This window comes from Thermobia domestica, chromosome 14, assembly GCF_964235325.1.
Source record: "Thermobia domestica chromosome 14, izTheDome1.hap1.1, whole genome shotgun sequence".
In the NCBI taxonomy this organism is placed as follows: domain Eukaryota; kingdom Metazoa; phylum Arthropoda; class Insecta; order Zygentoma; family Lepismatidae; genus Thermobia; species Thermobia domestica.
This window is the reverse complement of record NC_137467.1, coordinates 190,108,667-190,120,822: the sequence shown is the minus strand read 5'-3', so window position 1 is coordinate 190,120,822 and position 12,156 is coordinate 190,108,667. Positions and strand designations below refer to the sequence as shown.

The following is a 12,156-nucleotide window of genomic DNA, read 5'->3' as shown; positions in this document are numbered from 1 at the left end:
ATTGTAAAAATTTTGATAAAAAATTATATAGCAAAATAAAAAATAAAAAATTGTAAATATAATAAAATGAAAATGTAAAATACATAATAAAAAATTAAAATATAGATATATAATAAAAATAAAATGGCGATATATGTAATAAAAATAAAAATTGTAAAATATATAACAAGTGTTTGAATATGATGATATATACAGTGTTCTATTGATTGTACTTGATTAACAAAACAATTTAATATTTGAAAAATGGTATTTACTATATGGAAAAACTATTTACAATATTTGTGAAAACTATTTACAATAAGATACAAATGACTTAAAATACAATATACATAATATATAAATACTATTTATAATATAAATTATTTGAAAAAAATATTATTTACAATATAAATTATTTAGGGCGTGAGAGGCTGTAAAATATTTAAAGAATTTGATAATATAGCATACCCGGGAATAACATGTTAGAGTGTATAATTGTTACGTGTTTCCTTTTCATTCATTTATACCACTATTTATATTTTTTCCATTCATACCATTATTTACGTTTTCATCATTCATTCATTTATTTTATTTACAGTTTTTTTATATGTTCATTTTATTACATAGTAACAAGATATATATACAAATATTTACAACCCATTTATGCACTCACACATTCACACATTTGCCAACCATTAGGCACGGTACCCAAAGGGTAATGTCCTGTAGTCAGTCGTGCTGTCAGGATTTAATCGTCGTCGTTTGTTGGATACCATTTGATGGGTCTTTGTTTCAGGACGCGAAACGATGACAAATCCGCGCTTACGGGTAATCCTACCTGGGATGTTTATTGTTTTCCTTTCCATTTTTCCACGAACCAGGTTGTAAAAATGCTCAAAATTAATTTCTTCGCGTGTTCTATAATCCAAAGTGATACCCCGAATTTTATACACATAATCAAATTTTCCCGTCCCAATTTCTTTTAACCTATACGCATAATTTTTTTGGCCCCAGACCTATAAATTTGTCTATTTCCCACCCCTCTTTTACTTCGTCGGTTAGTTCACCCAAGTAGGACCCTAATGTAAGCGGAGATTTCTCATTACGGCGTTGTACAAACATGATGCTATCAGTATCGCAATACAACACCTTATCACGTCCTACACTTGTCATCAAGTCATACAATTTTAACCGCGCCCATGACGTAATGAACGCCGCAAGAACAACGTTTGAAAATTTCCAGGGTTTATTCTTATTTTCCGTATTATGAAAAGTAAGAATAAGATGTTTATCTCCAACGGGTAATACGCTTTGTACCTCATATTGCGGTGCCCATAGATAATGCAAAAATTTTTCCGGTGTGTCAACAATTACGGATTGCGACAAGTCCGTTCTTTGTCCAGATTTCCCATAAAGCGAATTGAGGAATATCTTGGAGATATACCTCAGACCAGGATTCAATCCAATATTATCCTCCATTAACTCTATGCCTTCATGGGCATAATAATCTGCTACGTATTTTTCTTCGTCTCCTTTGGTTTTGCACCAAGCAGGAAATCCTGAAGATTCCTGCTTCATTTGGAGGAAAGAATTCACGTAGTTGCGGAACAAACTACGCGAATTACGATCCTCAGAACCGAACAGTTCGAATTCCCATACTTCAATAATTTGCAGAATTTTATATCCGGCCTTTAACGCTTTATGAAGTTCTGGGGTACAATACGTGTCTGTTAAGGCACGCTCGGCGTCGCAATGCGTGCAATCATTGATACCTTCTTCCATACACGTGCGACATAAGCCAAACATAAGTCGACCGTTACACGTATATGGGAGCACCGGAAAATACAAATCTTTTGGGGGCAAAATGGTGCATTTTACTAACCCATTGATACTTCCCACATTTGGGAAGTCCGGCCCCTTGTATATTTTTGGTTTACCTATGGGCATCGGTTTACGTGCCATTACCCAAGGATACAATGATGTTACATCATAATATGCAATGAACTCATCGGAAGTACATTCGTACAAAGCATTGAAACACTCGGTCCGACCACCATGAAAACCGTCCTTGGGTACAAGGTGATCAACAAGATCCTTACACTGAGTTTTAATAAACTCTTGCAAACTCTTGTCATTTTTCACCATGTGGTCCCAATCACATTCCCACATTTCAACGAGATTAACACCTCGTTTCTTGAGGTAATTAGCTTTTATGATGGTCTTTTCGAAGCGATCTTGTAGGGATGTACTATCCTTAGAGGCAGAATCGAGACTGACGTGACGCAATGCTGTAAAACAACGCTTACACCCGTGGAAAAAACATCCATGAAACTCATAAACTGTATTTGTTTTGCTATCATACCCATCGACTTTATATTTACCAATACGCCTTTCCAATCCATTCCCTGAATGTTCAATTTTATTACCTTTGGTACGTTCCAAATACCGTAACCAATACAAAGCTTTTAGACTTTGCCGATCACGGTGATCGAACCCATAAGGCGGAATAATTGGAATGACCTCCTTTGGTAAATATAAGGACCGATAAGTTAGAATTGCCAAACTTGCAATTGTAGGGGAGGAAATAAAACACTGGATACCATTCGTTTTCTCCTCGATTAAGTTCGAAAACTTAATCACAGCCTCTGCAAGAATCTTAACGTCATTCCTACAGTATTCCATCATCTCGTATTGGAGATCATACTCCTCGCCGCTTAAAACACGTTCTTGGTGCCAGGCGATTAATTGTCCCCGTTCTTTTGGGCTGAGACTGTCTGCATCAAAATACTCTAAAGACGGAATTTTGCCTACATAATTTTGATTTTCGGATGTGTTAAATAAATATGGGAAATATCCCTTTCGCAAATTGCCAGATAAACCTAATGCTTCAGGGAGCCGGGACAATTTGACTCCCATATACAAATATGTGTCACGGAAATAAATTTTATTTCCAAGTCTCATTTCTACAATTTTTTGGCCCGTCATTATTACATCTGGTACGAGATCATGTTTTTCTATTAAGGTTCTTGCACAGAACTGCATGTCATAGTTACTTCCATTATGAGAAAGTACTATGATCTTTTTGAACATTGGCCGACTTATTAGCACGTGACTAATAAATCCGTCAATATCCTGGAAATCAAACTTACGGGATCCATTTTTATCCCCACACACAAAACATGGATCGGATAACTTTGTGTCTTTGCATTTATGGCAAATATTAATACAATTTACAAAATTCACGCAATGTTCTCGTTCTCCCCGTTCATTCTTGGGTAATAACATCGTCTCCACGTCAAACACAATGTACAAGAAGGTACCGACATGCTCAACTTTGGCATCCTGAACAAAACAAATATGGTCACCATCCACATGCATGTAGCATGCTTTGCAAAAATGTTCACCACATTTGTGTTCAGACTTCCTGTTTCGCATATCGAACATATCACCACAATTGGGACAAACTTTCTTTAATTCACACATTGTCTTGCCACGTGCAATTACATTTTTATGATTGGCAAAACACTCATGCGAAGGAAACAGTCGTAAACAATCATTACACTCGCGTTTAATATCGTCATTACAAGGCTCATGATATTTTTCACACGCAGGACACTTATATGCACACCTATGATATTGTACCTTATTATATCCTTGCAAACAATAGCAACAATATGAGTTTTTGTCCAAAAGTGTAGTAATATTGGTAATCAACTCATAATGCCCTTCTGTGTACAAAATTAATATTTGTTTGTTTGCATGAATTCCCGGATATATTATATTATATTCACGAGTCATTTTGTTCTTCTCATAAATGACAATTTGATATTCAGGGGTTAGTTTGTTTTGGAATTTTTTCGCATCAGTAATAGTGCACCCATTTTGATGTTCAATGGTAACATCAGCATCATCGCACAAATCCTTACCCTGCTTTAACAATCGCTGAGGATGTTTTTTTAATTTATACAGTTGTTCATATTTTTGATCGGCCCTAGCCTTCCCGAGGATAATAGCCTTAGGAAGACAATAGACATTTCTTTCCATAGGGATGGTACACTTTTCCAAAAGTGTTGCATATTTCTCATACTTGGCCGATCCACGGGTTCGACCCCTTCCCTTGCGTGGATTAACAATGTGTATCTTAAAATCCACCTTTTTCCCAAAAAGAAAATGTTCATTACTATTAAGCACGTTTTCAATGGTATGGAATAATACATCAGGGTTCAATTCCTTTTTAGGACGCCATGTCATGTACACCGGTTTGTTTAATTTCGACGCAGAACTTTCAATAGTAATACCAATGTACATATCATCATCGACGTCATTTAGCGTATGCTCTTGTAAAAATTCAAATAATGAGCGAATATATGTTTGCGGGTCTTCGATTCCAGTAGTGCGCATACGCTCAACAGTAACTTCCTTTCCACGCAGACCAAAGTAAGGATAGTGCTTAGTTCTACTATTAACAATGCGAAAATAATCCCGTTTGCCTGCACCATACAAGGTAGGTTCCAATGTAGAACATGTACTATGTTCTGGCGCAGAACTCGTACTAGCCCCCGGAAGAACACCCAATAACTCGTCGGAATCATCAGCAGTTAAGCCCTTAGTCTTCCCTGCAGACACAAATTCTCTAAATTTTTTACGCGCTAAATCCCGCATGTTATTTTGACGGAAGAAGCCCACACGATATAAATCAACAATATCCTTTGCGGACTTACAACTTGTCAAAATAACAAGTGGGTCATGCCCAAAATGTTCCAATAATGCACGTATTAAACGCGCATACTGTTCGTTATATATACGCGTTCCTAGTGCATGACATTGTGTCACCACCTCCCACGTAAAGAAAATCTCTCCTGCATCGTTGTATCCACGAGATTCCAACATCTGCAACATAGTTTTAATTGTGTTGGTGCCATCGTACGATCTAACAGATGCCATTGTTGAATCTAATTTAAACAAACAATTAATTAGTTATTTCACCTTATTATCATACACTAATTTATATTACTCAGATATTTTAATTTACTTTTATGTGTAAACTTTAATTGACGTAATTTCCTAAATACGATATTTACACCTTGGAGTACAAAAACAAACTGAACTGTTTCCACGTAAGATCAAATTTGTATATTTTTCAACCACTATTACGGCCAAGAGCTCACTTCCACAGGTCCGCACAGTAGAATTGCTTCATGTAGAATGACCAATTAACAATTCTGAGCTTCTTGTATACACGCAGATATGGACTATTTCCAAAACTTTATGCGAACTTTCGCCAATAACTGACTTATAATTTACCAAGTAATTTCTTCGAAGATACTGTTTAATTTTATCAGCTAACAACACTTTCCGATAACTAATTGCACCCCGTAGTATAAACCAGGAACGTCTTTACAATTTCAATAATTCTTCACTACTGACTGACCGCTCAATTTTGCCTGTCTTATATACACGAAAATATTGTAAATTCCACATGAAGTTTTCCGAACATTAACGAAATTTTCCGAAGTTTGCCGAAGATTGCCGAAAATTCCCGATGCTTTTTAAAATACCAATCCTATATTAACACTGTTTATTGAAAATATAATTAAATGTTTATCGACAGATCCTGATAACTATAACTCCGTAAGTTTGTCAGTTTTACAGAACCGGCAAATCCACTCACAGTTTCCAATAACACTAAATGACAAAATCCTGTAATATTTATCTAACTGTTTTGCAATTGCGCCACACAACGTACAAATAGGAACGTCTTCTTTTATACTGATTCGCCGCGGCTTGCTGCGCCGTATTTATACTTTCGGAAATGTAATCTCGTACCCAAATGCATTTAGTTTGTAATCTCGTACCCAGATACACTTAGTTTAAAGCCTCGTACCCAATCGTGTTCAGTTTGTAATCTCGTACCCAAACGTATTAAATCACGAAAATATTTTCTAAAGTAATACTACTATTTTACAAACATGTATTATTTAAAGTCATGTGACATTTTCGAAGATTTCCGAACTTAACCGAATATTTATTTTTTACCGATTGTATTATTTTCATATTTGAAAAATTGAACATAACTGATGTGAACATTCCAAAGAATAAAAATCATTTCAAAATAACATTGGCAATAAAAAAATCCAAGTAGTAATAAACAGAAACACAAATTAATAAAAATAACATAATAACAAACACATCAAAGAAGAAATAATTTACCAAAAATCAAATAAGAAACAAGGTTAGAAAAAGGTTTAGAATAGTTTATGACCCAAAGCATCAGAACTTTATCAGACAAGCAATATAGCAGAGATTTAAAGAATATACTGAATTAATCCACATAGGTTAGGAAACTCATATTTAATTAAACCAATTATTAAACAAACGATAGCATAGAAACAACAGATTTTAAAGATAATGCAGTTCTATTCAAAATAGCATTCAAATAGTTAATTGTTACAAATTATAGTTAAGAAAAATTACGTATGGTTAGAATGAAAGTTCGATTACTTACAAATCATAGTTAAACACCAATCAACAGAGAAAATTTATTAAATAGGATTAGCAAAAATTAAAATAATTAAATCAGGTTAGGAAAAGCATCATTATTTAAAAGATCAATTACTAAATTTAAAATACGTATAGTTAGAGAAAGCATATTAAATTAACAAACAAAATAAGAACAAATAAAATAATTAATATGATAACTGTTCTACAGTATTCAATGAAATGCATCAACAAAGAAAACTAATATATTTAATAAATATTTTGTGACTTTCTATTATTCAATTTGTAAATTTTGATTTATTGTAACTATTTTTATAATGCACTACTAATGAAAGTTCAGTTAATTTTATTTTTACCTGTAAACGTTAATGTCTATTTTTCAAATGACATTAAATTTTGCAATGCAATTCTTTATATGTTTACATGGTGCTTTTTGATTGTAAAATAAAAAATGCAAAAGTGTAAATGTAATTTTCACATCTAACATGAAACTTTTTGATTGCAAAATACATTTTTTATATATTCGTTTCATCACATGAAACTCTTTGACTGTAAAATAAAAAATGTAAAAAGTAATTAAAATTGAAATGAGTTGCAAATAAAATATAATTTTACATGGTCTTAAATATTCATTAAGTTTGTGTACTTAAACACATGTAAAGTTTGTTTACTCAAAATTATTTGTCAATATGATTTTAATTATATACTCTTTATATTATAGTTTCATTAGATTAAAATATTGTTTTTTATTAATTCATTTATGTAAGTAACAAAATAATTTATTTCTATTTATTAACAAGTTTTAGTTTAACAAAAAATGTATGTGAACACTTACCGCCACTGGAAAGACAGGAAATTCTTATTTAAATGTTCTTAGATGTCAAATAAAATGTGAGTGTGGCAAATTCACAGTTGAGGATGAAACACTTGAATGCTGTAATAATAAAGAAAGACAATATTACTTTACATGAAATTATATTTCAGTATAAAAAATGAAAATGTGTATTACTAAACTGTAGAAATTAATTTGCAAAAATTTAACTATGTTGCATGCTACAAAAAATTTTTAAGCGTTGTTAACAAAACTGCATGCTGAAAAACTTACATGTGAACAAAAAATAAATTCAAAAAGATGTATGCAAGAAAAAATGTATCAGCTGTTAACAAAAAATATATGTTGTAAACGGAAACATGTTACAAACTTTATCTTGTGCAAAATAATGCATGTTCTCAAAAAATAAGTGATGCAAAATAATTCTTTCAAAACTAATCTGCATGCTACACAAACTCAGAGCAGCTACGCTGCAAAACTATTAAAATATTCATTCTCTCCTAATAAATTAGTCGAACACTTTGTGTGATTATTTTATTCGTTCGTGTTATTTAAAATAACACTCGTTTTTAAAATTAGAAAGTCGTAAGAGTAACTACGCTGTGAACTTACAAAAAAAATTCTTAAGCACAAACTATTATGTAAGTTACCAATGATACTTACTTTACTTCTGTGAAGTGCGATACTTTGGAATTCTGAATTCCGCTGCAACTTTTACTCCAATTAGCTGCCTCCAATTAGTTGCCCTGAAACAATGAAACATTACTAAGTAACACTTGTAATTTATTTTCCTAATCATTTTTTAATTAGTTCGTATGCCAGAGCATACTCATAAGAGCAGCTACGCTGCGATTATTTTATTCGTTCCTGTTATTTAAAATAACACTCGTTTTAAAAATTAGAAAGTCGTAAGAGCAGCTACGCTGCGAAACTTACAAAAAATTTCTTATTTTTATTGGTTCGTATCTTATTAATTTAACCTCTCGTAATAAATTACTCGAACACTTACAGTGTGAACTTACAAAAAATTTCTTATCTTTTATTGGATCGTATCTTTTTATTATTTCGCTTGCTAAGCAAGCTCAGAACACTTACAGTGTGAACTTAGAAAAATTTCTTATCTTTTTATTATTTCGCTTCTTATTTTTTATTGGTTCCTATGCCAGAGTATACTCGTAAGAGCAGGTATGCTGCAAAACTGTAAAATATTCATTCTCTCCTAATAAATTAGTCGAACACTTCGTGTGATTATTTTATTCGTTCGTGTTATTTTATTTTATTGGTTCATTTGCTACACAATTTCTGGTTATTTGTTTTTTCGTGTTATTTATAACACTCGTTATTAAAATTGGAAAGTCGTAAGAGCGGCTACGCTGCAAAACTGTAAATAAATCGTTTCTTATTTTTATATTCTCCTTTCTTATAGAAAGTCGTAAGAGCAGCTACGCTGCGAACGTACAAATAATTCGTATTATTTTCAATAATATTCTTGCAGCAACATAATTGGTCTATTTAAGTACAAAGGAATAAAAAATACCTTTAGTAGCAGAAAATATCTTGCTCCTCTGGTACTTTTGGTTGGTACTTCTCGATACTTTTAGTACTACACCAGTAATAATGGTAACCTAAAATATAACAACATAACGTGTCAGAGCATATGTTGTAGTATAAAACCTTATACCTAACTATATATCTATATTTACATTAGTTATATATCTATATCTATATCTATCTATAACTATATACATATCTATATCTATATCTATCTATAACTATATTTATATCTAACTATATCTATCTATCTATATCTATAACTATATCTATCTATCTATCGATATATTTATATTTACAATACAGAATATCTATATCTATCTTATATGTTAGTATACTATATGGTATGCCTTATATAAGATAGATATTGAGTGTATCTAAAGATATATATATTTCTGAAATATGTATAAATCATTTGGTTCTGTTAGAATTAAATTTTCAAATATCAGTACTATAAGATACTAGGAAGAGGTGGCAATAAAAGTTATACAGAAGATGTCAATGGAGTTTTGATAAGTTACGAGAAACCTAAAGGAAACATTTATGAAAAACGTCTACGAAAACAGAGTACAAAAAAACAATACAAAGAAAAAACAAAGGCAAGCATAAGAAGAAAACATGCATAAAGACAAAACAGCAAATTTGGATTATACACAAACAGAAAGCTTCTGTTATATACAGAAAGATAAAAGACATATGATAGCTAATGTCAAATAGTTTGGGTTAGGTTAAAGAAGATATAATAGAATAACAGACAATCATCTTGAAAAAATACAAGTAGTAGTGTTAATAATAGTAAATAGCAGTAGAAGCCAAACAAGAAAAAAATACTAAACACAATAGAATAGTACTCAAGCAGGTTAAGAAATTCTTCAAGTAGTGCTAGGAATAAATAGCAGAGAAACCAAGCAAGGAAAATACTAAACACAATAGAATAGTACTCAAGCAGGTTCAAAAATATATAATGCTAGCACAATAAGGAACCCATACACCAGTCTTAAAATCATCTACAAAGAGGAGCACAATTGGAAAATCCTAAGAGACATCTAATAATAAAATTGGTAACAGACATATAATAACAAACAGGGAGGCAAAAAAACTTTTCAAATAGCTTAAGGTTAGTTTAGGATAGGAACTTAAACTTGAGTATGCAATAGTTAAAACCACCATACTGGTTTAGCATTAATTAAAATTAGCGAACTAATTAGTTAGCAAGTAAAAGCAGGACATGGACTTAAGTTTAGAGTTTAGGAAACATTTAAAGCTTAGTTATTGTTTTGTATGGCTGCAAAACACTGTCACTTACTCTGAGGGAAGAACATAAACTAAAAAGTATTTGAAAACAAGATCCTAAGACGAATATTCGGTCCTCGGAAATGGAAAATGGCGGAAACTTCATAACGAAAAACTACATAATTTATATGGTTTACCCAACATTGTTAGGATCGTCAAGTCTAGGAAGCTTAGGTAGGCAAATCATGTAGCTAAAATGAAATAATGCTTTCAAACTCTTGACTGGAAGACCAGTCGGAAAACAACCATTAGGAAGACCTAGGCGGAGCTGGAAGGAAAATATTAAGATGGATCTCGCAGAAATTGAAATACAAAGTAAAAATTGATGCAAGGATAGAAGTCAGTGAAGAGCTTTTGTGAACCTCCGGGTTCTATAGGCCATAGAGTTAGTTAGTTAGTTGAAGCTTAGCTGCAGACAAGATCTTAAAAGTTTAAATTAATTCAAAACAAATTATTCAGATCATGACCGTATTGGCGTTTATTAAGTATTGTAGGTCATTGGCAATTGACGACTGAGGCAAAGCACAAATACAATAAATTAAATTTAGTTCACATTAGGAAGTACAATAACAGCAAGAATAAAAGTAGCGGCAGCAAAGTAAAAGAAGAAATCATGTAGTACAACAAACAGAAAGAAAATATTTACCAATTCATACCATGGAGTCAATGAAGGACAGATATATTACATAACAAGTAAAGGTGAGTGGGCAGAAGCAAGAATATGTTAGCTAAAGCATAGTTGGAAAGATACCAAAGAAAGAGTGAATCAGAACGTAACATATGTAAAATTTAATTGGAAGATGATCAAAATTAGGGTAGCACACAATAAATTGGAATAGCTTAGGTTAGGACATGTTACATAAAAAGTCGTCAGACTCGAGCACGAGAAGATACTAATCTGTAAGAGAAGGCTTGTTAATGGTACTTTACTTAGTTTTTATCTACTTCATCATATTGTTCTATAAAAAAGAGATAGACATACATGAAAAAAAGAGAAATATTCAATAGACATAAACCAAGGAAAGAAACGGGAAATTTAGAAGCCGTTCAAGAAAAGAGTAAAATAGAAATAGGTACAAATAGTACAAAAGGTGAAATAGAAATCTAATAACATTCTGCATAGAGCAAATAGGTAAAAATAGTTAGAGAAAAACACAAAGAAAAGAAACTTTGATTAGAAAAAAGGGGATACATGCAAAAGTTTACATGGTAGTAAAAGAAAGAAGGTTAGATTACAAGCAGAACAAAAAGTAGCAGCAAAACAACAAGCAGTAGCCAATACTCGATAGTTCACATACAGCCAATACTAGTAGTAGTAGTAGTGATAGTACTAGCAGTCGTATTACTAGTAATAGTAGTAGCAGCGGTAGTACTGGTAGAATACTAAAGCAGTAGTGATGGTAATACTAGTAGTAGTAATAGTAGTAGCAGTGGTAGTGCTGATAGAGTATTAGTAGCAGTAGTGATGGCAATACTAGTAGTGGTAGTAGTAGTAGTAGTAGTGGGAGTAGCAATAGTACTAGTACTAGTAGTAGGGGGTAGTAGTAGCAGTGGTAGAATACTAGTGGCACTAGTGACGGTGACATTGGTAATACTAGTACTCGGTAGTAATAGTAGTAGCAATAGCAGTAGTACTAATAGTAGTAGTAGTAGTAGTAGTGGGAGTAGCAATAGTACTAGTAGTAGGGGGGTAGTAGTAGTAGCAATGATAGTACGGTTAGAATACTAGTGGCACTAGTAGCAGTAACAGTGGAAATACTAGTAGTCGGTAATAGTAGTAGCGATAGCAGTAGTACTAATAGTAGTAGTAGTAGTAGTAATAGTAGCAGTAGTGGGAGTAGCAATAATTGTAGTAATAATAGGAGTTCATACAGCTTCAACGATCATATGTTTTTACATATATAAAGTATCTGTAATTCAAAACTTAGTTACTTAAGAACCCAATGTAAATACATATGTAGCGGACTCAACTAATACAGATTTACTTTTAATTAGATAGTTTC

General features: G+C 32.3%; 1 protein-coding gene across 1 annotated transcript; it reads right to left on the bottom strand.

The window, feature by feature from the left end:
* Positions 1 to 966: 966 nt before the first annotated feature.
* Positions 967 to 4,923, bottom strand: LOC145670186 (uncharacterized). Its single transcript, XM_081738561.1, has 2 exons — positions 3,129 to 4,923; positions 967 to 2,786 (listed from the first exon to the last, which is right to left on the bottom strand). Exons 1-2 carry the CDS (start codon positions 4,921 to 4,923, stop codon positions 967 to 969), a joined length of 3,615 nt encoding a protein of 1,204 aa, XP_081594687.1.
* Positions 4,924 to 12,156: the final 7,233 nt, after the last annotated feature.

What these genes read in the sequence shown, in the direction of transcription:
- LOC145670186 (XM_081738561.1), bottom strand. Translation starts at nt 4,923, where the DNA reads ATGGCATCTGTTAGATCGTACGATGGCACCAACACAATTAAAACTATG. An exon ending in TGGGGATAAAAATGGATCCC is followed by an intron (nt 2,787 to 3,128) that starts GTAAGTTTGATT and finishes AAAATTATGTAG; the next exon opens with GCAAAATTCCGTCTTTAGAG.